The sequence below is a fragment of the Culex pipiens genome, chromosome 2 (genome assembly GCF_016801865.2).
Source record: "Culex pipiens pallens isolate TS chromosome 2, TS_CPP_V2, whole genome shotgun sequence".
Taxonomy (NCBI): Eukaryota; Metazoa; Arthropoda; class Insecta; order Diptera; family Culicidae; genus Culex; species Culex pipiens.
Window position 1 is genome coordinate 4,013,659 of NC_068938.1, and position 26,454 is coordinate 4,040,112.

The 26,454-nt window shown below is 39.1% G+C and overlaps 1 protein-coding gene and 1 long non-coding RNA gene across 3 annotated transcripts in view; one reads left to right on the top strand and one right to left on the bottom strand.

Moving 5' to 3' along the window:
* LOC128093143 (uncharacterized) overlaps window positions 1–26,454 on the top strand; it is a 279,040-nt gene that overhangs the window by 70,145 nt on the left and 182,441 nt on the right. The gene's annotated exons all lie outside the window — the stretch shown is intronic.
* Window positions 1–26,454, bottom strand: part of LOC120412484 (bone morphogenetic protein receptor type-1B-like) — a 260,560-nt gene that overhangs the window by 6,870 nt on the left and 227,236 nt on the right. Inside the window, exon 1 of one of the 2 annotated variants that reach the window (XM_039572977.2) lies at window positions 17,785–18,877. The exons of the other annotated variant lie outside the window; for it this stretch is intronic. Within the exon in view, the coding sequence (XP_039428911.1) occupies window positions 17,785–17,818 (34 nt within the window). The 5' untranslated portion in view covers window positions 17,819–18,877. Of the gene's footprint in view, window positions 1–17,784; window positions 18,878–26,454 lie in introns of those variants that run through there. 2 annotated transcript variants of the gene reach the window in all.

Genomic DNA, 26,454 nt, shown 5'->3' on the forward strand with positions numbered 1-26,454 from the left:
GGTCAGGGCCTTTCCAAAACAGTGATCGCTCCTAGATATGGACAGGATGTACGAGAAACCCAGGACACACCCCTGGGGAGGTACGCGATCGCAGCGCGATCGCTGCTGACCGGGATTGTGCGTAGATCGAGATTAATTGCATCGTAAACTAGATTAAATCACGCGTGCAGCAGTCCCAAGTCGAAGATCGTCGACGGTGAAATCCGGTTGCAGCAATTCACAGCGGGTTCGCCGTATCACATCTCACAAATTAATAATTATTTTCCCTTCCCCTCCAAGGGGTTCCCGCAACACTCCGGTAGGGTCTTCACGACGTACTTTTGAGCAGGTCGTAACGCGATCGCGATCGCGACTTACGCGATCGTACGGGCTAGACCCCGCTGAAACACTACCGCCGATTCCACGCATCTGCCTTATCAAGATTCTCGTGAAACCCCCGGCTGTCAACCGTTTTTTGCTCACGCACTCACGTCTCTCTTCATCGAATGATCGTCATCATCGCCGCGATCATCATCATTTTGCGCTTTACGTAGAAGTCAAAGATTAACAACATTGCGCGCTGATGCTGGGCCCGCTTGTGGAACAGACAATTATAAACATATGTGAAATCGCGTCCGTTTTTGTTGGCCTGCTCCTTCTACACTGGTTCGCGTGTAGAAACACAAAGAGCCTGGCAGTGGTAGTGGTGATGGGGAGTCGGTGGCACTAATACAGGTTGGGTTGTTTGAAAACGGAGCGATCGCGAGCGTAGGAGATGCTGTGGACGCTTCGGTTATCGGTTTGAACTCGATCAATAGCGGAGATGATCGAGCCGTGATCGATTTTTGAGCTGGTAGGACTTCGATCGTGTCCGAAGGTATCATTTGGAACCTTGGGGACATCGATCCTCACCTTTGATTTGGTAGTCAGGGTTGATCAAGTCGGCAAATGTACAAATTCGCGATTTCCTCGATCGTTGATCGAGCTCCCCAACCTCTCCTCCAACCGAAGAAATCTGGTTTACCTTTGCAAATACTTGATCGCGTCGCGCGCGCGCAAAAAAAAGACCCGATCGTGCCTTCCCGGTTCACGGCTCGGCTCAGCTGCTCATTCACAAGACGCGATCGCACCAATACACAGGCGCGAAGAATCGTTTTGAGTTGTGTGTTTCGGGCACCCGAGATTATAGATTATAATTAATAGCTGTTAGACGGGGTCCCTTCGCGTCGCGCGATCACCTTTTTCCCGATCGTGGTGGTGATCGTGCCCACCAATACAAACGCAGTTTGTACGGGAAGAAAGAGGAGGCATTAATAAGATATTAATAGCTGTTTAATTTAATACGCACATGTGCGTCGAGAAGTGTTGGGTTACTCGATCGCGGGTTGAAGATCGCGAGCGGGGAAGGAAACCACAGCTTGAAGCCTGGAAAACTCACGCCGAGAGGCGAAAGATAAGAACCATCAATTTGACGATCGATTGGTGACGACTCTTTTCTCTCACTTTAGAACGAGGGAGTACGAGAGCAAAGGGCAGCGGATGGATCACTCAGTCAGGGGTTTGAGGGTGCACGAAGCTGTGGGAGATTGTGGTGATTGAGTTCTGGCAGCCGTAACGGTAGGGCCGTGATTGATGAGTGATGAGATCGTAACGAGCCGATTGTGAAGCAGCCGAAATATTCTCACTGCAGTCTGGCTACGAAATTATGGGAAAATTCAAGCTTTTTCAGACTTAAGTTACGCTCAACCAATCAAATTTACATAGGTCGGCTAAGAAGTTATGAGAAAATGTAATCAGTATCAGACTTGAGCATCTTTCTCTAATCTAATTTTGAATAGGACGGCTAAGAAGTTATGGAAAAGTTAAGTTTAGTTGTCAGACTTGATTTAAACTTAACCAATCCAATTTTCGTAGGCTGGCAACGAAATTATGGAAAATAATAATAATAATATTGAATGTTTGGCCTTTGTGAAATGTTAGTCTTGATTTGAAAATTCCAAAAATATTTTTTTCGAAGAGATCGGAAAATTTCACAAATGTTTCATATATTAACATTGAAAATCGGACCATTAGTTGCTGAGATATTGACGATAGAAAATGGTGGGTTGTTTGGGTGAAACTTAGAAAACATCAATTTTCCTGTTTTTAAACCTTTGCATTGCAATATCTCAGCAACTAAAGGTCGTATCAACAAAGTCCAAATAAGCAAAATATAGAGAATTTTCTCAGCTTTTCAAAAATATTTTTTTCAAAACTGGGCAAACATGTGCACTAATTTAAAAAAATGAAAAACTGCGACTATTTTCAAAAAAGTCACTTAAATATGGCTATAACTTGAAAACGGTGCACTTTATCAAAATTTTAGTAAAGTACTTTTTGATTGCAAATTTGATTTTACATCGAAAAATGAAGTTGAAAAATTTTTACGACCAAAATTTCGATTTTTTGAAAAAATCAGTATTGATTAAAAAATTCATAACTCGGTCAGTGGTTTTTTGCACAACCTGGAAATTTCTGAAAAGTTGGCATTTTATGCCTTCTAAAACATATCAAAAAATAAAAAAAATTAAAAATAGTGTTTTTTTGTAAATCAAGTTTTAGTGATAAAAAGTTAAATAAAAAAATCACCAAATTTTTTTTACCGTGTATTATTTTTTTCCAGTGTAGTCCGTATCCATACCTACAACTTTGCCGAAGACACCAAATCGATCAAAAAATTCCTTCAAAAGATACAGATTTTTGAATTTTCATACATCATTTTTGTATGGACAGCTGCCGAATTTGTATGGAAAATTATATGGACAAACTAATGATGCAAAATGGCTTCTTTGGACATACCGAAGGCACCAAAAAAGTTTCAGTCGGATTAAAAAATACAAAAAAAATCGAATGACCGAAATCCTAGAGAACTGCTCATCTATGGAAATTCCCGGCCTTTTCTCCCGATCGCTCCGTATTCAACGGAGGTAATTAGCAGGCACTACCGAACCAACCAACCGAAGTCTGAAAGAAAATGCTCAATCAAGCGCTCAAGATCTTCGAGGCTTCGGTGTGTTAATTACAGCTAAACAATCTCCATTATAGAGCCCCCGGTCCCGGAAAGCGATGATTACCTCTCTCGCGATCGCGATCGCGCTGGGCTTGTGCGTGTACAAAAGCACAATGCCCCCTTCTTCGCGCGGAGAGGCGTCTGTTTGACCAACAGTTTAACGCTAACGCTCAAACGCTAGAATTTGGTGCGTAAACACCTTTCTCGGCTCTTGGCGTTGGTCGACCAAAAGTGTCACCCTTAGTGTTGGTTCAGCTGGGGGCACGATCAACGTGACCACCGGGTCGTCGTGACTATGAATTTTCATAAGAACCGCGATCGTTACCGGCGGTCATGATCCTTATGATCTCCAGAGAGTCAACCCGCAACCCGCTACCGTATTGGTGTCGATCGCGGAGTTGCAGATCTACGTGGGAGTAGTCGGCAACCCCCTGCAGCTCGATCTCTCTCTCTCGCGGAGTCGGTTCCGTTATGAGCAAACTGTGATCGATCATTCAACGGGAGCCGCAGCTTCGGCGGTGGCACGCCTGCAGTTTTGAGTGATTGCAATCGCTCCAGCATCGCCCCGGCACGCCATATGGTCGTACGCCATTATCTTCCCGGCGGGGGATTTTACCCCTCCAACTCTTCAACTCCAGTCTGGTCTGGCAATCGCCGCGAGGGGGAGAAATATCAATCATTAATAGATTTCTCGTGCCGGGCGGACTGTTTTCGGTTGAGCGTTGTTGTTGTTGTTGTTGTTGGGGGTGTCTGGTTTTGGCTGGTGGAATCCCGGTTTCCGCCAAACTTGGATCAACAACAACATGCTGGTGCGCGCGACGTCGAGATTTCCGTATTTGGTGGAACGAATCTCGATGAAAATTGGACAATTTGTAACAAAAACAGAACAGATTCTAATGCGATCGTCACTTTTGTAAGAGGATAAGGGAAATTCTCCACGGTATCAGCCATCGTTTCAAGCAAGAGGTCCTCGGATTTGGACCCCGGATCAAACTCGCATAGCTTTAGAGAGTTTGTTAGACTACATTGTTGGTATGTTGGAAAGTCATGGGTCTTCTAATAACTATCAGGAGTTAGGATCTGTACGTCTATCACCGTAACAAGCAAGAGGTCGCCGGATTTTGACCCCGGATCATACTCGCACAACTTCAGTGAGTATGGTAGACTACTTTTCTGGTATGTTGGGATGCCCTAGGTCTTCCAAGGACTCCCTGGAGTTAAGATCTGTGGGTTACCACCGTAAAAAGTAAGAGGTCGTCGGATTTTGACTTCAGATCATAATCGAAAAACTCCAGTAAATATGGTAGACTAATTTTTTTTCAAGTTGGGATGCCCTAGGTCATACAAGGACTCCGTGGAATTAAGACCTGTGGGTATACCGCCGTAACAAGCAAGAGTTTGTAATTTTACCCCAAAACACTAGCCGGCTATCGAACTATGCAGTCAACATGCCAAAATACGAATTTCCTGACACCAAAAAGGCTTCTCAATAATCCGTGAAGGACGACTCAAACTCGCAAAGTCAAGTTTGTCTCTTCAGCTAATGGAAAAGACACATAAATGGCACCAATTTGCACTTTTCCCTCGTCCAGGTGCGAACTTGCGCAACGTTTGACATAGTTTCCCACGCGGACGTCACCCGCCGCCTACTTTTCCACAACAAACAAACACACAAATTGGATATTGGCAAGTGGCGTTATTTATAGCCCTAGCACTTTCTTTCTTCGCCGTTGCTGCGCTGCATTCCTGGCCATTGTTTATTTTCGTTTTGAAGAATGAGAACGCCCAGCCGCCTGCGATTGCCACATGCGTTCCGCTTGACGCAATTCCGGCCAGAGAGGGGAGGTCGCGTGTTGCGATTTGCGCGCCAATTTCGCTACAAAGTTGCGCCCGCTTGCTGTGATGGATTGCTGTCAGAAAAAGTGTCGTAAATTTCCTACCAATTTTATGACCTATGAATACCGATTTTTGGGGGTTGCGCGCAGATCAAGTTCAGTGTCTTACCTGGAAAAAACGAAGAAAGAGAAAAGAAACTGGTTAGAATTGGTCAACAAAACAAAAAAAGTCAACAGAAGTAGATTAACCTCAAAATCACCGTCACATGGCGATAAATTTCCCGCCCATTCACGCTTTAGTACTCGGGTTTCGCAAACGTTAATGGCCCATTGTGAGCGCGGAGCTCACGCGGGCACCGTCCGTAAACATGGCCACAAATTGTGCCTTTAATTATGCATATATTCGCTCTCGTCATCCCGTGAGATTCACGCCCCCACACAAAAAAATGAACAGATTCCCCTTCGCCCAGTAGACAGCATCACACAAAAGACATCAACAAAATTACGATGATTACTGAAAATTGCCCATTTTATTGGGCGATAAATAATATTTACTCCCGGTGACAAAAATAATGAAGCTCTCTCTCTCTCGAAACACACAGGTTAACGACTTGAAAGTTGTGGGCACAACGACAAAGCGACGTTAATTTTGTTTGTTTATTTTCGATGTTGTTTTTGGTCTCCGTTGTGACATATGCTAAAATGAGAGGTATTTACGAGTGAATCCGATAGCTTTAGGAAGGGAAATTGACATTTTGAGCTTTAAATTGTGTCGAAATTCATGCATAATTGGTCACAATCAAGGATACGCCCTTGGCAAATGTTACGACCATCTGTCAAATCCATAGTAAATTTTCAATAGGGCGAAACCTTGGATGTAAACTAGCAGCCTATTCCACTTTTACTCAACGTGAACTGTCACTATAGCAAGTGGTATTAGGATTTACGCCGACTCGGTTTTGATGTTAGAAATTTGACAGCTTGGCTGCACTGTTTACATTTTTTGCACGTGTGTCTCTGTAAAAATGTGTGTGCGTGTGCGCTCGTGACGTCACGCTGTAAAACCTAATAGACTATTTTGTTTACATCAAAATTAGCTGTCATTTTTGTTATTTATGTTATATGAAATTAGCTGTTTGTTTACATCCAGAGTTACGCCCCCCTGGATGTAAACAAACAGCTAATTTTACTCATTTTAATGTTAATACAGAGCGAATATGTTAATTCGAAGGGAACTGCATTCGAATTAGCAAATCCGAATTCATTAATTAATTGGAACAACTGACAGCTGTCAAAAGCACTAAATAACGTGCTCGAAAATCAACGAACAAAGGTGTCGAAATGTAAACATAAGTTGGCAACTCAGCGAAAATCGAATTGACGAAACCGCTCTGCATTCGCATAAGTGATCGAAATTAACTGTTTGTTTACATCCAGAGTTACGCCCTTCTGAAAAGACGCAGAGAATCTTTCTTAACGCGTCAAGGGTTACAGAAAATCGCAAAAAACAAGGCCGTTGTCGCCGTCATCTCCCGCCACAATAACGAGACACTAATTGCGTCTCTCGCCAAACAAAAAAAAAAGCAAAACATTGTTTACGACCTTCAGATCTCGAAAAAAAAGGAAGGAGAGACATCAACTCTTATTTTTGGCCATGCCAACATTGCCAAGGTGTTCCGTTAGAGGGGGTCACCCGTTTTTGGTTTATCTCAAAACAAGACAATTTTTCAGGAAAAGGGGAGGGTTGGCGGATGACGTGACGTAGACAGGAGAGGGCTCAACACAAGTAGTGTATCGGAAACATAATTGTCAGCGGCGGCGCGTAAGTGGCCAACGAGGTGAGTAAAGCAAGAGCAAAACTTTTGGCTGCGGAGCCAACAAGAGCCATTAATATTAATAATAAAAATAAATAACAACAGCCATAATAATGATAATGTAATAATTGCCGAATTAAGAAACAGTTTAACATGTTTACGAACCCCGAAGCGGGCACCTTGGCTTAAAAACTCAGTTTTTGAGGTTAGGGGGAGCGGCGGGACAGCACTTATATGGCGCGGAAAAGGAGGGAAAAAATCAATAACACATTAAGTTTTAAGACGAAGCGATGTGCGAAATGTGCGAGGAGAAGACGAAACGTCAGAGCGCAGAAGAACGCAGCACTAGCGCCATCTGGACGGACGGAGTCTGGGGTTCGAGCAGCAACCGAGCAGGCCATGCCTCAACGGGAATCAGAACTGACAACACTGTAATTATTATGTTAATGGTGAAAGCATGTCGAGCATACATTACCACGCAGTTGGCTTTGGCTCGTACTTATAAGGGAGGAGTGCACTTCGAGTAAAGCACCGAGCTTTTTTGCTTGAATGTCTAATTAGGTGGAAATCGGTGGATTGATGGGGTCGAACCATTTTGGCGTGTATGTTTTGCTAATTTGCAGGGGGAGGAGCCTCAGTGGCTTGAAGTTTTTTTTGACAGACGTCGGCTAAAGCTGGCGCCTACCTTGTTGCGTCAATTGTATTAGTGTTTGACGTTTCTACTCGAAATGACATTGTTTCCAATTTCGGTCAAGATCCGTCAACCAATGTTTGCAGTGAAGCTCATAATTATCGAGAAAAATCGTCATGACAACGAAACCCGGCAAAAAAGTCGCCCCAACTTTGGACCCATGCTGCGTTATCAAACGACATGACAAATCTCCAGCCACGATGGCCTTTAGCCTCGCCACTCGATTTCGTCGTGTCTCTTTTTTTTCTTTTGGTAAGCTGACACGTCCTGTCAAAACTCACAGCGGGACCAGATTAGCAAATTCACGCGAGCGAGCCCGCGCTCTCTCAAAATCCACCGAATCGAAATGCGTGAGTTCGATTGCCGCGCTTCCGGAAGTGTCAAAGTATTGTCGATTTTGCCGCGCGCGATGTTCAAAAATCCCCACCCAAACAGCCGCAAAACTAGTCGGCCACCACTTCCGAAAGCCATTACTCTCTCGCGCGCGACGCTCGCAAGACGTCAGACGGATGAGCGTCGTCTAAACAAAACACGCATGGCCTGCTCCGTGGGATCCCGCGTGCTCCAATTTCCTCCGCTGCGCGGGGTTAAAAAATCTGCGTGGGGTAGTACAAATACCACGCACGAGAGATCGACAACACAAGCCGCTATTAATAGAAGGGAAAACTCAAAACATACGCACACACGCGCCTTGAGGCGTGTTGTTCACAGATATGTAAACTGACGCTCTGCAGTCAGCAGTGGGGAAAGGAAGTCGCGCGAGATAGTGGCTTTGTTTATGTGGGGCTTGTCTCTCTCGCGCTCACGTGTGAGAGTAAGTTTGGGATGGGATGTGAAATTATAGGGAAAAAAAAGAAACCTTCTCAACGAGAAATGCAATCTCATTCTCGAGTGTGATAACGGCTGGAGCATGCTGGCAGACTGAGTGGTGAATGGAAAATGTTTCAATGGTTTTTTTTTATTTACAAAACCAACAATAATGTAAGGAATTGAAGTTTTTTTAAATTGTTACGTAGTTTACGAACACCCCAACAAATCAGCTGCAGTTATAGAAAGCAAAGTAATGAATATATTTAATACTGGAGAATCTGACTCAATCATCTTTAATAATTCGGTTAATTTTTGTTCTATTTTTTTGAATACTTTGAAAACTGGCAACTCTTCCATACCCAATGAGCATTTTGCTAGTAGTCGATGATTTTAGCGGATTGCAGACTGGATTCCGCCATGTAATGTGATGATTGTCTAAGCTCAAGGAAGTGATAATTGTAAATAGAACCAATTCCATCATAACCAGATTCTCACCATCGCACCGGTTACAATTAAATAAATTTGGATGACGGGAAGTATTGATGCTAGACTTGTTTAAGAGGATAAGGGAAAATCTCCACTCCAAATAAGCTTCGCTTGGAGTTATAAACGATTTTTTGAAAGGCATAAGGTCAAGGATACGCTCTTAGCAAGCGTTGGTGCATTCAGTTTAGGTAACATCTTTCTAAAAAACAAAATTTAAAGAACTGGCAACACTTTCTTGAAATATCGGTTGTTAATTAGAGTATTTTTAGTTTTAATTTATTGTTTATTTTTATCACCATGTTTCTGTGCAAAGTTAGACTACGTTTCAAATGATTAGATCTGACAACACTTTTATTTAGGTTAATTGACTTTGAAAAATAATATTAAGATACTTATTTTCTATTTTTCTTTTACTTTATTATACAAATTTTCCGAAATTTCAGCAATTTTACTAAAATTTTGAAAAATATTTTCCTACTGCACCAATAAAATTTTAAGAACTGATTTCGATTATTATTAAGTATTTTGCTTGAATTTATTGAACTTATTAAAAGCATAATTTGTAAATTTGAAAGAAAAGAACTTATGAAACTAATTATCTGTGCATCAATAGGAAGATAATTTCGTAAAAATGTCTCAGTAGATAGAATTTTAAAGAACCGGCAACCCTGGCATGATTTAAAAATACTTATGTTATGGACCTTTTAAAGCTAAGTTGTTGTTTATTTTGATGATGTTTCTTTCCTCATGTTTTTCGCGTTTTGGTCGCTCGTTTTGCTTAAGACGTATCCAAATTAGGTTGCTTCACAAATCGGTTCAATTATTTAACATTTTGAAAAAACTGGCAACCCTGATTAAAGTTATTGGCACTAGGTTTTTCCTTTTAAAATTTGTTATTTTTTTAAATTGAGAAAGTGCACAATTATGGATTACGTATTATTATTATTATTTTTTAATTCTTTTATTCCGGTCGTACGTCTTGCGTAGGGCGTATCTAAATTACATTCAGTGATTTCACGTTAAATCAGCAGGGCCAGTTGAAAAGTGCTCCGATTTTGCTCAAATTTGCCATGGAAGTTCCTTGACATAAAGAATTCGACGCGTAGTTTTTGTATGGTTACTGATTCTATACGAGAAAGGGTGGTTAAAAAAAAATGTAAATTGCGATTTTTTTTAAATCCTGTTGTAGATGTCAAAACTTCATCGTTTTTTTTTATTATTTTTATTGAGATTTTGAAAATGTATATTTATCGAAATTTTAGATTAATTGATCAGTACATGTTTAAAATTGCAATTTAAAAATCAAAATGTGTGATTTATGTTAGGATGGGATTTATTAAAGATTTAGAGTTTTTTCCTATTTTTTAGCAATCTTATCACGTTTAACACTTTCGTCCACCCTTGTCAAACCGTAAATCCCAAAAAAGTGATGCAAACTTAACCATCAATTGCTCAACATTTTCAATACTTCCTCATCGACTAAAATGTGTTCCTACGCACAGGAAAAGTGCGACTCAAGTCAAAACAGAGATCAAAACCACCGTCGGTATTGGTGGCGGCACACTACACACTTGGACTACTACTAGGAGCAGATGTAAACAAGAGCATTAATTAACGATCATTACGCGCGCCCGCCGTTGTGTGCGAATTTAAACCCTCAGAGCTCAGCTGGGTCAGAAAAATTGCGTGAGTTGGCTCAACCTAAACAAATAGCCATCAACGGACGAGGTCCAAGAAGGTGGCAGGAGGGGGTGTTTATAAGAGGCGATTTGGCGTGAGCGCGAGCTAGTTATGGGCTAATAAAGATATTGTACTGAATGAAATTAAAGGTTTATTTCCCGCAATTAGCCGCCTTTAATGTGCGATCAAAGTGAGGCGAGTTGGTCAAGGAAATTGGATCAGTTTGGAGTTGGAACCCAACTTGGGATTTATTAATTCAGATGGGTTCAACTTAACTACATGAATTCGAACTCTACTCTTGAGAATAAATTGAAATTGAAAAAAATACCAATAGATATGGCTCTCTTGTAACTGATTTGAATTTCAAATTTTCCATCGGTAACGTCAACGAGGCTCTTCGAATACAAAAGGTCCAAGAACTGGAGAAGAAACAGCAACAACAACAACACAGACGATATTCTAAACCGCTATCAACATACAGAAATCGAGATGTGCCCTCTCTAGCATCTCGTACACACCATAGCATCAGCATAACAGAAATGAAACAGAGAGAAAAAGAAAAACATTAAATTTTACGATTTCTTCTCGCCATCACCGTCATCTTCGTCTTTCCACAATACGCTCGGACGACCTCGTGCATAAATCTCCCACCCTGTCCTGCCCTGCCCAGCCCAAAAGTCCTAGATTCTTCCACTCTTCTAAACACTGTCGATCTTTGTCCTCCGCTACGATCTGTTTTCGTGGTAATCAAAGCTATTCAAAGAAAAGAAAAAAAAAAACGCTCTTGAGCGAGAAAAAGGCGAACCTTCATGAAATTTAACACCCGGACAAATACCCAAAAAAGGCGAGTCTTCTTCCCCAGATCCGATCCTCCTTTCTGGAACCTCGACTCGAAAAGCACCGAATTCAATGCCTAATTTATGGCACATTGTAGTGTCCGCCCAAGCCAACCAGATCGAGCGATCCTTTTGAAACGTCACATTCGAGTACGAAGCGAAACCGATCTTGGAAAAGGAGGAGGCCGAAAAAAAGGGCCAATTTCCGAGATGCAGCTGAATGCAGCTCGGGCGAAAATTCAGCATGCGAAACGAAACGAACAGAACAAAGTGGAATGGTCAGTTCTTTTTGTTTTTTTTTTGTTTTGCTGGTTCGTTTTGAGGAACGGGAGAATACCTTTGCGCGTTGCGATTTTCTTTTGTGAGTGCAAAAAAGAAAAAAAAAGGGAGAAAAAAAAAAAAGGGAGAGTGTCAGGTTTGCTGACTTTTGGTTCGCACAAGTGGCGAAAGAGACAGTGGTGTACTGAGGATGAGAGAAGACCATGGTCGTACTACTTGTTTGGGGCGTATCCTAATTTTAACTGAAATTTGGTTAGGCTTCATCCATAAAGTACGTCACGCTAAAATCAGCCAAAATTTACCCCCTCTCCCCCCCCTTTGTCACGCTTTTCCTATACTTATAACACGCAATGTCACACTTGCTCAGACCCCCCCTCCCCCCCTAGAGCGTGACATACTTTATGGATGACGCCTTAAAGTGTTTCCAAATGTAACTGTTTTCCTCGCAAACCCGTTTTATCTGAGTGTATTTGCCCAAATTTAAAGTACAACCAGCATGTAAAGTGTGCAAATTGCAATGGTAAATTAAAAGCTAACTTTCGGTGTTTTTTGTCATTTTTTTATTTGTTTATTATATTTCTACAATGATTTTTTTCTTGAATTTCATATTATTTATCTAATTTTGTAAAATTCTCTAATTTTGGTCGTAGGTCTTGCGTAGGGCGTATCTAAATTTATACATTAATCGGTTCCATGTCAAACCAGCAGATTTAGATCAAAAGTGCTCCGGTTTTGCTCAAATTTGGCCTGGGAGTTACTTGGACATCATAATCAGACCCGTATTTTTCTGTTTGGCGATTAGGGATTTTGGCACAAATCACTTTTGATTTTTTTTTCAATCAGTCACATCCCAGAGTCTATTTTTCATTTTTGAATGTGGTGAATCAAAATCCTAAAAATCATAGAAAAAACATTTCCAGCAGTGAGTTTTTTGGTCCAGAGACCTTCGAAACAGCAGTTTCCATTTGATATGTAGCAACTAACCACCACTGAAATTGTGTTTTTTGAGAAAATCGTAAAGATACGCAATTTATGACCTCCCTATTTCTGATAGGACCACCCTAATCGCCAGGGAATTCCCATGCAAAAGTTGAGCACGATTTGAGCACTTTTGTTATGGATCCTGCTGATTTGACGAATTTGTTTCAGAACGAGGGAAATGTTTTAAAATAAATCAATATTATTATTAATTTTTTAATCATATGGAAAAATGTCACTGCGTAAATTTTGATACTAATTTCTGTTTTTGATGTATTTGATGATTTTCTTCGAAATTTGTTTCCATTTTTTAGATTTCCCTTAACTTGCAAAGTATTCTTTTTTTATCTTTTCGGTCACACATGTTGTTTAGAGCGTATCCTCATTTGTTTCTTCCACGAATATCTTGAAAGTAACTCAAATCAATAAAAAAATCAACTTTATTCATGTTTTGTGCAAATTGCAAAGGAAATCTAGAAGCCATCTTCTGGTCCAATTCTTAGCAAATTTGATTCAAATCGAAGTAAATGTTTTCAAATCAGTGCAATTAGCGAGTAAAATGCGTCAAATGTAATAGTTAATGTTGAGACTTTTGCTGTTTTCGGTCTTTAACTGCTCAATGTCTTTTTAAAAAAATGTTTAAATTTCATGGGATTTCTAATAAAGAGGTTTTCTATAATTTCTCACTTTTTGGTCGTACGTCTTGCTCAGGGCGTATCCTCTATTTTGCAAGAAAACTCTAGATTCTTGAAAATGTATTCATTTTTAATCATCTATAGACTGTGAACAACAAATTTGATGTAAAACAGGAAGCACAATCAGCGAGTGAAATGTGCAAATTGCAGAGGTAATTTAGAAGCCAACTTCTGGTGTTTTCATTTGTATGTTATTTATTGATTGCTTTGAATGATTTTTTTTAAATATATTTATTAGAAGATTTCCCTTCCTCAAACACTACATCTCTGCCCAACTGAAATCGAATCCAAGGGCACTGTTTTCGTACAAATTTTCAGAACGTAAATACGAAAAGAAGCAAACGGAAAAAACGGCCACAATCCACAAAAGAAGCTGTGAATGTGCCTTCATTTGTACCATGGCGACGACGACGACGACATCCGAGAGATCGAAATGTGCACTTGAAAAGCCAGAAAAATTCCCGGCTGTGAACAGAACATGTGCAGCGGAATTGTTGGAAAAATTGGTGTAGGGATGGTCAAATGTTGATTTTTCGTAAAAAGTATGATTTTTTTTAAATGAATAACTTTAAAACTGAATAAAAAATAAGTGAAAAAAAAATTCCCACAAGCCACCACCACTCACTACCAGCACTTCAGCGGAAGCACTATATCGCACCCAGAATTCCCGGAATAAAAAAAGGTTCCCCGGAATCCCAAACTGAAACGGGAGAACCACGACTGCTCGTACCCGCGCAGCGCAGAGGAAACCCCCCCTAAAAAAAAGTTAATTAATTAAAATAAACCGAAAAAATCGTTTATTCAACACGTTTTCCACGACTTTTTTTCCTCCTCCTTCTCGGTTTATTATTCTCAAAGGCAAAGAAGAGTAAAATTTCCTGTTAAATTCAAGTTGACAGCCTTGGCGCGTTGGTTGGTTGCGGTGAACTTGAGCTTCAGCGGGAATACAAATTACCACCAGTAGAGGAAGATTCGTTCTCGTGGCACCCAAAAAAAAAGGAGAGGAACGGAAAGAAACAGATTTCTGTGAAGATTAGATACGGATTAATCCGCATCCACTTTTCATCTTTCACCTTGTGTTTACTTGGGTTTGAGTTTGAAAAGAATTACAAATTTAAATTTGTTGGTTTCGAATTCTACCGAGGTGGAAGGTTCATTTGGTATTGTCTTCTTCGAAAGCAATTAAAAAGCCTCAATTTTGAGAAAACCTTAAAGACAGCTGAGTTTCAAGAATTTCAAATTACGTCCACACAGGAAGCCCAAACCCCCCGAAAGTGCACGTGAGTGTAATGTTCAATTAAAGTTCTGTCGAAAATAAAGAACGTCTCCGCTCGAAAACGAATTAAAAAACCGGACAATCAAGATTCCGTCGAAACCGGGCGTCGATAAGGAAAGTGATTATTATTCTAGGTTGGTGTTTTGGCCGGGCGGGGACGAAGAAGACGTCGCGACACATTGTCGAAATTAATTTCTCCCCTTTTTCCGTGAAAGAGACGACGACCCAAACGGAAACCGAACCGAGATAACTTCCCAATCGAAAAATGAAGACGAATTCATTAAAAAAATATCGAAGCTGTTTGGTGCTGCACCAAGTGGGCATTTAATTATGAAAGTTGTCTCTCTCTTTAGGTAAAAAAAAGGGAAACAGATTACGTCGTCGAAGACGACGCCCGACGTTTCGTCGGACGAAAAAGTATTGGAATCTCCACAAACTTTTTTTTTGTGGGGTGAATTACGATATTGTTATTATTGCCCACCAAAGAGCAAAACATAATCAAGTTCAAAACTGCTGGACTGAGTTTTTGGAGAGTGGAGGAGGGAGGAAAAACCGCCGAATCTTATCGTGACAGCCAGCCGTGTATGTCCAGAGATAAGACGCGCTGAGCAATGGGTTTAACGAACTCTTGGCGACCTGAGCTGGTACAGGCACGACCGACTGCTGGTTGGTTTGGTTGATGTGGGGTTTGCAGTACACCTTCCGCTTTTTGTTTTGGGAAAGGGTTGATGTATTGAATGCAGTTTATGGTGCTCAACACTTTTACACAATCCATAAACTATTGTTCGTAGGACTTGCTTAGGGCGTATCCAAGATTCTAAGCAAAATAAGTCTTTTCAAAAATGGTCCATTATAGGTAATACAAATAACAAAACATTTTATGACAACAAATTTATTCTTAATTAAATCCTCAATTGGAAAGAATCATAAATAAAACCAGCGTGAAGTGTACAAACTGCGATGGCAATTTCAAAGCTAATTTATGGAGCTTTTCTTGCTTTTGAATTTCAAACGAAGAAGTAGCTATGATTATTTCAAAAACGTGGTTTTCAATTTAAGATAACTATTTCAAAAGGTCATATCTGCATAGGAAACTCACAAACATAGGACTATTTGAGAAAGCACTTTAGAATTTTTCTTTAGTTCGCAAAATAAAGCGAATGGTAGCAAGCATTTTGGGAAATTTATGTAATTTGAAACACGAAACTCGAAAATAAATAATTTATTTTTGTTGAATTGGGCTTGCGTCCTTGAAAAAGATTATTTATTAGATTATTGACAATTTTGTTATTTATTGAATTTTCTTTAAGAGAATGGAAAAATGGGAGAGCATTTTTTAAAATAAACTCAGGCCGCTTTTTTCTAAAGTTTATTTCACCCCCCTTCAATGTTGGTCAGAAAAATCAGACTTCAAAAAATATTTGCATCGTCATTACATAAAAAATATATATTTCCAGTTTTGATTATTTATCGTTTCATTTTTTTTTTGTTTTTTCGTAGGTAATGTGTTGTAAAAAAAATGTTGTTTTTAAAACTTATTTAGTATTTAAATGACTTTGTTATTCTCTTAATTTTTATCAAGTTTCTTTTTTTCACTTTTATGTTTTTATTTCAAATATGAGCCAATTAAGTAAACGAAAAGAATGGTCAAGGTGAAAACAAATTATAAGTATTTTTTTGTCCAAATTGACGCTCAACGCTCAACCAAACCACAAATTGAAGTTTTTTCTTATCTAAATTTGAAGTAAAGCTAACAGATTGCATTGATAAATAAGATAAATTATCTAAATTTGAAGTAAAGCTAACAGATTGTATTGATAAAACAGATGCTTTTTATTGTCTTGGTCAATCTTTAGGCATAACATATCATTTATTTTATTGCTTTTCATAGTAATTTTTTCAGCAGAAAAAAACATGCAAACTTGTTTCGAAATCCTGAAACTAATTTCTGATTATTTTTAAATAACTTTAATTTCAGGAGTTTCTTAAAAAAAGGTGTTATTTTATAATTTGACTCTGTGACGATTATTAAATTAACTATTAATCTAGCTAATATTTTAAAATGGTTCCATTTACACTAGTCATGGTAGATGTTGTGCTCTGAGCTTTATTTGAACATAAGATTTTCAAAGGATTTACATATTAGTGGAACTTCCCGTATGTCCTGCAGGTTATCGTTTTGCTTGCTCATTTCTACTGAACTTTTTATTTAATATTACACAAATAAAGAGGTAATATTCAACCTACCAAATTTTCAACATTCAAAAATTCAACTTTTTTTTTCTGTGTATGATTAAAAGTTTGATGTTTTGTATTGCTTTATTTGCAGCATTATTTTAAGTTTTTCTAGCTTTAATTAGCTTACAGCTTTATTTTCAGTTTTACTTAGCTTTTAAAAATTGAGTATCTATCAATTCAATAGAATTTGATGGAATTATCCCAAGATTAAGGTACAAACTATTTTTTTTAGAGAAACTCTAAATTTTACAGTTTGTTCAATCACTCAGAAAATGAATTCCAACACAGTTAATAAACTCTTTAGTTTTTTTAGTTCAAAAAGTTTTTCATACTAATTTACCATAGTTAGTATGAAAGTGAAATATTGAAATAATGCTATAATTGGTCTACAACCAATGCTGTTTAGAAGTTTTATGTCATTTATGTTTTAATTTTGGATTTGATATGTGGATGTTATGAATTCTGTAACATGCTTCAGCAAAGTTGTTCTCTGAAAATCCAAAATCTTAAAGTTATCAACAATGTCTAAAATCAAAATCGTACCTACCACTTTTTTGTAATAAAAATAAATATGTTAGGAATTGTTGGTTGTAAAATTTGTAGAAATTTGCTTCATATTGATTATTCCGATATCGTAAGTGAAACAAACTGAAGAAAAAAACAAATCTTTCGTATTTTGCCTCACTCCCAACCAAAATCGCTACCTGTCACGACCTTCCTAGTTTGATTTAACACCTCCTAATCGTGAGGCGTGTTCCTCTCGGGACCCAGATTCGAATCAATTTCCTCCTGCGCTGCCCCGTGGCCTATATTATTAAATTCACAAACCCCCACAGGGAGAATGAAGCGAAAATCCCCTCAAAAAGGTATCAAAAATGTGCTGCCGTTGCCAAAAAACTGACCTCGTCTCTTCAACGTCGCCAACCATCCCACATTACTATTAATCGCACCAGAAAAAAAAATAAACGTATAATATCGTATCAAAAATATGAAGCCCAAAAACACGGACATCTCTCCGCGGAGCGTGGAGCCTTCCGTGAACACCTTCCAAGGCTTCGCAAGACACGGCTCGGAACACTCGGAGAAGGAACAAAAAAAATCAGGAGAAAAATATATATTTTTCTAATTTATTATTTACCATTTGCCTTCTTTCTTCTGGATCTCGGCGCCATGTCTGGATCTTCCTCGCTTCGTTCGCTACTCCTCCTCACTCTTCGCTACCTTCGGGGTGTTTTCAGGTTCCAAAGGTAGAAGAATTGTATGGTTTGCTTGCGTTCTCCTTCACCTCCCGGGGCCTTTTTGTTTCCACGGACCACGACGTCGACCGGGCAGGAGCAGGAGATTCGATCTTCGACCTGCCGTCGTCGTCTTCGGAGGCTGTCGCGCCTTTTGTTTTTGGCAGACTTTTTTTCTGCCCTCCTTCTTCACGTACTCCCGGGATGCCCTTGGAGCAGGGTTCTTCCAGAAGGACGATAAATAATAATGGTGTCCCCCCTTGGGCGCGTGTCCTCACGTGGGGATCGATTCTCCTTTTTGGACCGGACGGACGACCGGACTATGCCTCCAAGCCGTGAACTGTCAAATCATCAATTATCGCACTCGCTCGATCCGGCTTCGATCTGCATGATCTTCCACCCAAAATGATCGATGCTTCGTTAACCTCTATGGTTAGAACGTCATGCACTATAAATTACTCCCAGACGACACACCACGAAACGGAGATTTTGCCTCAGCTTTTTATTTTATTTTTATTTATAATAGCGTTTCGATTCTTGAACTTTTACGACTCTAAACATTTGCGCGGCACGCGCGCGTAACAGAACACACAGACACACTCCCTCTCGTACGACACGCAATCTTCCGTTTTCACTCGTAAATTTCCCTGAGCTTCCTCGCTTCCGGGACAAATTTTCACCACATTGAAAACAACACTCTCCCCCGAGCTCCACTCTCCTCAGATTTTCCCGCTGGACCAACCCGTCCGTGACGTAATCCTTATGCGTCTCTGTTTTCAATTTTGCGGGAGAGGAAAACAGATTTTCCTCTTTACTATTTTTCCTTTAGTAGATGATTTCACTCAAATCCGCTTCCTTGCAATAATCCTCCTTCAATTTTCCACAAACACTCAAGAAAAATGTGGAAAATATTCGCTTCAATTCACAAACGATTCCGAAAGCCCGGAGCGACGCAGTTTCACGTCCGCAAGTTACCACAGTCCGAACGATACTGACGATCCGATGCGTAGCAACCCAGCCCGAGAGAGTCAAGTCTCTCCGCTACCCGCACTTCGTGCGCGAGAGCCGACCAATCAGAGGCAGGCGGAAAGCCGAACGCTCTCTGTTGTTCTTTTGTTCGTGGAAGAATCGCGAGAGAGGGAGCGTGAAAGAGAGAGTTCGTGCCGTGCCTACTAGATGAAAAGCGTTTCCCCCCGGGTTTGTAGTATAAACAGAAAACGCATTTTTCATTACAACTCCTACGAGGAAATGTTATAAATAATAAAGATTCGATCCCGCTCTCTCGAGAGAGAGAGCGGAGCACAGTCCCTTCCACCACGCAGTACCGGATGATGATGGGTGATAAAACATAAACAATAACCTTGCTGTCTTGCTTACTCTCTCGCACTCGTCTCTTTAAAGGGGGGTGTAGGTAGGCTAGGGTGACGAGAAAATTGAGAATTTAGTATACTCAAAACAGGATACAAACTTCACCAATAGGAAAAATAATAATAAATGCATGAAGAGAATGAACAGAATAGACGCTTTGTTTACAAATCTGCATTGATTTTGGCTTATTTAGTGCTCTAACAACGCTTTTAAGTGTTGTAGATATTGCTGACATTGACGCCAATTTAAAACCCAAAATTTAGTGCTCAGTTTTTGTTACTTGTGCTCCAGTGCTCAGATTTGGTGCGCTTCAATGTTGCCCGTTTCTCCTATAGGTTCCATGTTCCTTATTCCATGCAAAGTACTGATACAAATTTTACCAAGTTAAACATTGTTGCTTTATTTTTAAAGAAAATGTTGTGTTAAAAAATAAAAATTTTAAGCTTTTTGTACATTGGCTTAAGCATTATTCGTTATTAAAAAAAATTAAAAACGATTTTCTTGTAAAAAAATGAAACCAAATTTAAAGTCTTGAAATTAAAAGACAAAACCTTTCAATTAAAACTAAATTTGCATTAGTCCTACTTACTTAAAGAAACCAAAAATATTCTGCTCGAACTTTGTGTGATTGGTATCCCATAGAAAAAAAAAATGATTGTTTTTGTTCCAGTTTGGCTTAATTATATGATATGGTTCAGGTGATCATTAACTTCGTTGCTACAATAATTTTGATCTCAAAGGATAAATGCAAATGAAAAAAAAAAAAACAACAACAACAATCGAGAGCACCTTACTTAGAATACGCTAAAAACCCTAATTATTCTACTTTAACAAATAATGTTCAGAAAAATATTTTTATGAGTTCTTAGATATTTTCAAAAACTTTGGCATTATCGCAGCTCCAATTATGAGCACTTTTCTTAACGAAAGGAGCCTTATTTTAATTATAATTTTCGTTTGGTATGGAATGGTTGCAACTTTTTGGGTGCCCTCTGTATGCCCATTGCCCAACGAAGTCAGCCGTTTGTCCATATCATTTTCCATACAAATTTGACTGCTGTCCATACAAAAGTGCATGAGGACTAAACTTCACAGTGTTGCCAAATAACACCTCTTTTCTGGTAATCGATATCTCGTGAAATTTTCTGATCTCTTCATAAAAAAAAGTATTTAGAAAATTTTGGTTTCATGACTAACATTTCAAAAGGCTAAATATTCAATATTATCAGTAATATCAGCATTTACAAAATATATATTTAAAAATCGGCCAGAACTATCTTTAAAAAATGAAAAGCTGCAACTTTTTCTCAAGAAATTACATGAAAATGGCTTATTTATAAAAAAAATCACTGCAGTACTTTTCCATCGAAAATTTGATTTTACATAAAAAAAATGAAGTCAAATAATTTTATTGACCTATTGACCTTTTTTTTGTCAAAAAATCATAGCTTGGTCAACCATTTTTTACCTTTTCTGGAAATTTCTGAAAAGATGCTGATGTGTTCCTTATAAAATATCAAATAGTTTAAAAGATATAAAATTAGTGTTTTTAGGAGTAAATTTTAAGTCATAAAAAATATTTAAAAAATCAGCAATTTTTTAATCGTTGTATATGGATAACTGCCAAATGTGAATACGCTAAATCCCCGGATTAGGCTCAGGCGTTACGCTTTGCATTTCGTCGATTTCTTTGAAACGACGCAACATTTGGGCCATCTTTTTAAAGCAATTTATACATTTTGTGCAGATCTACAAATTGCTTTCAAAAGAATGTAAAAACAGGGGGTTTAGTGTAGGAAATTATATGATCAAGCTGATGATGCAAAATGGCTTCCTTAGACAAACGGAAGGCACCGAAAAGCTTTAACCGGATTTAAAAATGCGAAAAATTCGGATGGCTGAAATCTCAGAAAATTGCTTTCATGCCTCAAACATTTTTTATAGTTTTTAGAAGTTGACCTAACTTAATTTCATTTTCTTGTTTTTTTCCTCTCATCATTCGTTACCAGGATTGATGGAAAAACTTGAAATAAATTCCCACATTAATCTAAAGTCACGCTCCAACGGGACGTAACCTCTGGCTTTTAAAACATCTTTTAATTGGAAATGTTTCCTTAAAAATAATTCCAATTAAAATTGCATCAATTTTTAAAAATATTTTCAAAAACCTGAAGAAAATAAAAAACGATTTAAATGTGTTTTAAATTTCAGAGCTAGTTGTGATTTTTCTAGCTAAATTCAAGTTTATCTTTGGTAAACACTTATTTTATTTCAACCAAGTCACCCTAAAGGCAGACTCCCAGCCTAGCAGCATAATGCGCGCAGCATAGCACCCTACGATGTGATGCGATGTGCGGGGGCAGAGAAGAAGAAGGAAATCGGAACAGAGCATGCTGTGATGTGAGAGGGAGGGAAAGAAAAACAAAATAAAATGATGCTGCTCGAGAGAAAAATGAGCCAGATTCGAACTGAAATTTAAATTTTGTAATATGTGTAGTTTTTTCTGTTTCCTTTTTTTTCTCTCGTGGGGATTTCCCTGCGGGCAGGGTAGCAGAACCACGGGACAGAGGTAGCGGGTTGATGATTTTGCTACCGTTTGTTGTGATTTCATCGGGGATGCTGCAGTTGAGTGCTCTGGAAATTTGTGCATGCTTTTTTTGCTGTTCTATGATTTCAAATCGTTTTTCTCAAATTTTAATTTCAAGTCCAACCTTTCAAAAGCATCCTAGAGAAAACTGGGTGGATTACTCTTAACATAACATAAGAATATCTCATTTACGTTATTCAATTTCGACGTTGAACATTCACTCTAAATTTACATAAGCTACTCATGAAAAAAAAAACAAACCGCACGCGCGTGCTAGACCGGTGACCACCCAAAACAGTACGTGCTCATTTGTCACACTCGCGCGGAAAAGACAAAAATTCCCAGACAAAACGTCTTCTAATCTTAACGCAATCTGCTCGGTCGACAGTAAGTCAGTTCGTTCGGTGGTGGTGGCGGTTAGAGCAGAAATTAAGTTACAGCTTCTTCCACCGACCGATCAGACACGGTGCAGCTGTTTTGAGTACAACCCAACAAAAAGACAACAACACTTTCGTCTGAAACGGCCAGATGAGGAATGTCCCCGCTCCCAACATTTCTTAACACTCCTCCGTCCAAGGCATATTTCACTTACACGGACGACCAAGCCTCCGAAACAGTTGCTTCGCTAAATTCAACTCGCTCGCATTTGGCTCCATTTCAACCAATCTTGATCGTTCTTGCAGCATTCGAACCGGTAGGATTTCAAGATTCATCTAAAACAAGAACGAACTTGATCCGACTAACCTGCTAGTCACACCGACTAAATTCGTCGAAGCAACTCTTTTTAGGCGCTCGTTTTAGGGAACACGTCATGGCCAAATCAACAAGAAAGCATTAAAATTTGAAATCAACCATTCAAATTTAACTAATTTGGGGTCGCTGAACACGAATATGACACTTAGAATATTCCAAAGTATTCAGAAATCCAGAAATCCAAGATGGCGGCCAATATGGCGCCTGTAGTATATTGGGAACATATATTTGAGGGTGTAATAGTGATTCAACCACTCAAATCTAACTAATTTGAGGTCGCTGAACAAGAATATGACACTTAGAATATTCCAAAGTATTCAGAAATCCAGAAATCCAAGATGGCGGCCAATATGGCGCCTGTAGTATATTGGGAATATTTATTTGAGGGTGTAATAGCCATTCAACCACTCAAATCTAACTAATTTGGGGTCGCTGAACACGAATATGACACTTGGTATATTCCAAAGTATTCAGAAATCCAGAAATCCAAGATGGCGACCAATATGGCGCCTGTAGTATATTGGGAACATATATTTGAGGGTGTAATAGTGATTCAACCACTCAAATCTAACTAATTTGAGGTCGCTGAACAAGAATATGACACTTAGAAAATCCCAAAGTATTCAGAAATCCAGAAATCCAAGATGGTTGCCAATATGGCGCCTGTAGTATATTGGGAGTATTTATTTGAGGTTGTAAAAGCCATTCAACCACTCAAATCCAACTGATTTGGGGTCGCTGAACACGAATATGACACTTTGTATATTCCAAAGTGTTCAGAAATTCAGAAATCCAAGATGGCGGCCAATATGGCGCCTGTAGTATATTGGGAATATTTATTTGAGGTTGTAATAGTGATTCAACCACTCAAATCTAACTAATTTGAGGTCGTTGAACACGAATATGACACTTAGAATATTCCAAAAATTCAGAAATCCAGAAATCCAAGATGGCAGCCAATATGGCGCCTGTAGAATTTTGGGAATATTTATTTGAGAGTGTAAAAGCCATTCAACCACTCAAATCTTACTTATTTGGGGTCGCTGAACATGAATATGACACTTGATATATTCCAAAGTATTCTGAAATTCAGAAATCCAAGATGGCGGCCAATATGGCGGCTTTAGAATTTTGGGAATATTTATTTGAGGGTGTAATAGCCATTCAACCACTCAAATATAACTAATTTGGGGTCGCTGAACACGAATATGACACTTGGTATATTTCAAAGTATTCAGAAATTCAGAAATCCAATATGGCGGCCTATATGGCGCCTGTAGTATATTGGGAATATTTTATTGAGGTTGTAATAGTGATTCAACCACTCAAATGTAACTATTTTGGTGTCGCTGAACACGAATATGACACTAAGAATATCCCAAAGTATTCAGAAATCCAGAAATACTAGATGGTTGCCAATATGGCGCCTGTAGTATATTGGGAATATTTATTTGAGGTTGTAAAAGCCATTCAACCACTCAAATCCAACCAATATGCCGGGACCGTGGTGTAGGGGTAAGCGTGGTTGCCTCTCACCCAGTCGGCCTGGGTTCGATCCCAGACGGTCCCGGTGGCATTTTTCGAGACGAGATTTGTCTGATCACGCTCCTGGGTCCTGTCTCGGTGGAGTCGCTGGTAGGCAGTTGGACTAACAATCCAAAGGTCGTCAGTTCGAATCCCGGGTGGATGGAAGCTAAGGTGTAAAAAGAGGTTTGCAATTGCCTCAACAATCAAGCCTTCGAACACCTAGTTTCGAGTAGGAATCTCGCAATCGAGAACGCCAAGGCAATGCTGTAGAGCGAATAATTTGATTTGATTTGATTGATCCAACCAATTTGGGGTATGAATATGAGGAATATTCCAATATTCCAAAGTATTCAGAAATCCAGAAATCCAAGGTGGCGGCCAATATGGCGCCTGTAGAATTTTGGGAATATTTATTTGAGGTTGTAATAGTGATTCAACCACTCAAATCTAACTGATTTGAGTCGCTGAACACGTATATGACACTAAGAATATCTAAAAGTATTCTGATACCAAGATTTTCAATATGGCGGCCAATATGGCGCCTGTAGAATATTGGGAATATTTATTTGAGAGTGAAATAGGCATTCAACCACTCAAATCTAACTAATTTGGGGTCGCTGGCCACGAATATGAAACTTAGGATACTCCAAAGTATTCCAAGATCAAGAACTCCAAGATGGCGGCCAATATGGCGCCTGTAGAATATTAGGAAAATTTATTTGAGAGTGTAAAAGCCATTCAACCACTCAAATCTTACTTATTTGGGGTAGCTCAACATGAATATGACACTTGGTATATTCCAAAGTATTCTGAAATTCAGAAATCCAAGATGGCGGCCAATATGGCGCCTGTAGTATATTGGGAATATTGATTTGAGGTTGTAATAGTAATTCAACATCTTAAATCTAAATAATTTGAAGTCACTGAACACGAATATGACACTTGGAATATCCATAAGTATTCAGAAATCCAGAAATCTAAGATGGCTGCCAAAATGGCGCCTGTAGTATGTTGGGAATAATTTTTATTATTTTTTCTGGATTTCTGAATTCTTTGGGATCTTCTTAGTGTCATATTCGTGTTCAGCGACACCAAATTAGTTACATTTGAGTGGTTGAATCACTATTACAACCTCAAATAAATATTCCCAATATACTACAGGCGCCGTATTGGCCGCCATCTTGGATTTCTGAATTTCTGAACACTTTGGAATATACCAAGTGTCATATTCGTGTTCAGCGACCCCAAATTAGTTGGATTTGAGTGGTTGAATGGCTATTACACCCTCAAATAAATATTCCCAATATTCTACAGGCGCCATATTGGCCGCCATCTTGGATTTCTGAATTTCATAATACTTTGGAATATACCAAGTGTCATATTCGTGTTCAGCGACCCCAAATTAGTTGGATTTGAGTGGTTGAATGGCTATTACACCCTCAAATAAATATTCCCAATATACTACAGGCGCCATATTGGCCGCCATCTTGGATTTCTGAATTTCATAATACTTTGGAATATACCAAGTGTCATATTCGTGTTCAGCGACCCCAAATTAGTTGGATTTGAGTGGTTGAATGGCTATTACACCCTCAAATAAATATTCCCAATATTCTACAGGCGCCATAATTGCCGCCATCTTGGAATTCATGATCTTGGAACACTTTGGAGTGTTCTAAGGGTCATATTCGTGGCCAGCGACCCCAAATTAGTTAGATTTGAGTGGTTGAATGGCTATTACACCCTCAAATAAATATTCCCAAAATTCTACAGGCGCCATATTGGCCGCCATCTTGGATTTCTGGATTTCTGAATACTTTGGATTATACCAAGTGTCATATCCATGTTCAGCGACCTCAAATCAGTTAGATTTGAGTGGTTGAATCACTTTTACAACCTCAAATAAATATTCCCAATATACTACATGCGCCATATTGGCCGCCATCTTGGATTTCTGAATTTCAGAATACTTTGGAATATACAAAGTGTCATATTCGTGTTCAGCGACCCCAAATTAGTTGGATTTGAGTGGTTGAATGGCTATTACACCCTCAAATAAATATTCCCAATATTCTACAGGCGCCATATTGGCCGCCATCTTGGATTTCTGAATTTCATAATACTTTGGAATATACCAAGTGTCATATTCGTGTTCAGCGACCCCAAATTAGTTAGATTTGAGTGGTTGAATAGCTATTACACCCTCAAATAAATATTCCCAATATTCTACAGGCGCCATATTGGCCGCCATCTTGGATTTCTTGATCTTGGAATACTTTGGAGTATTCTTAGTGTCATATTCGTGTTCAGCGTCCCCAAATTAGTTAGATTTGAGTGG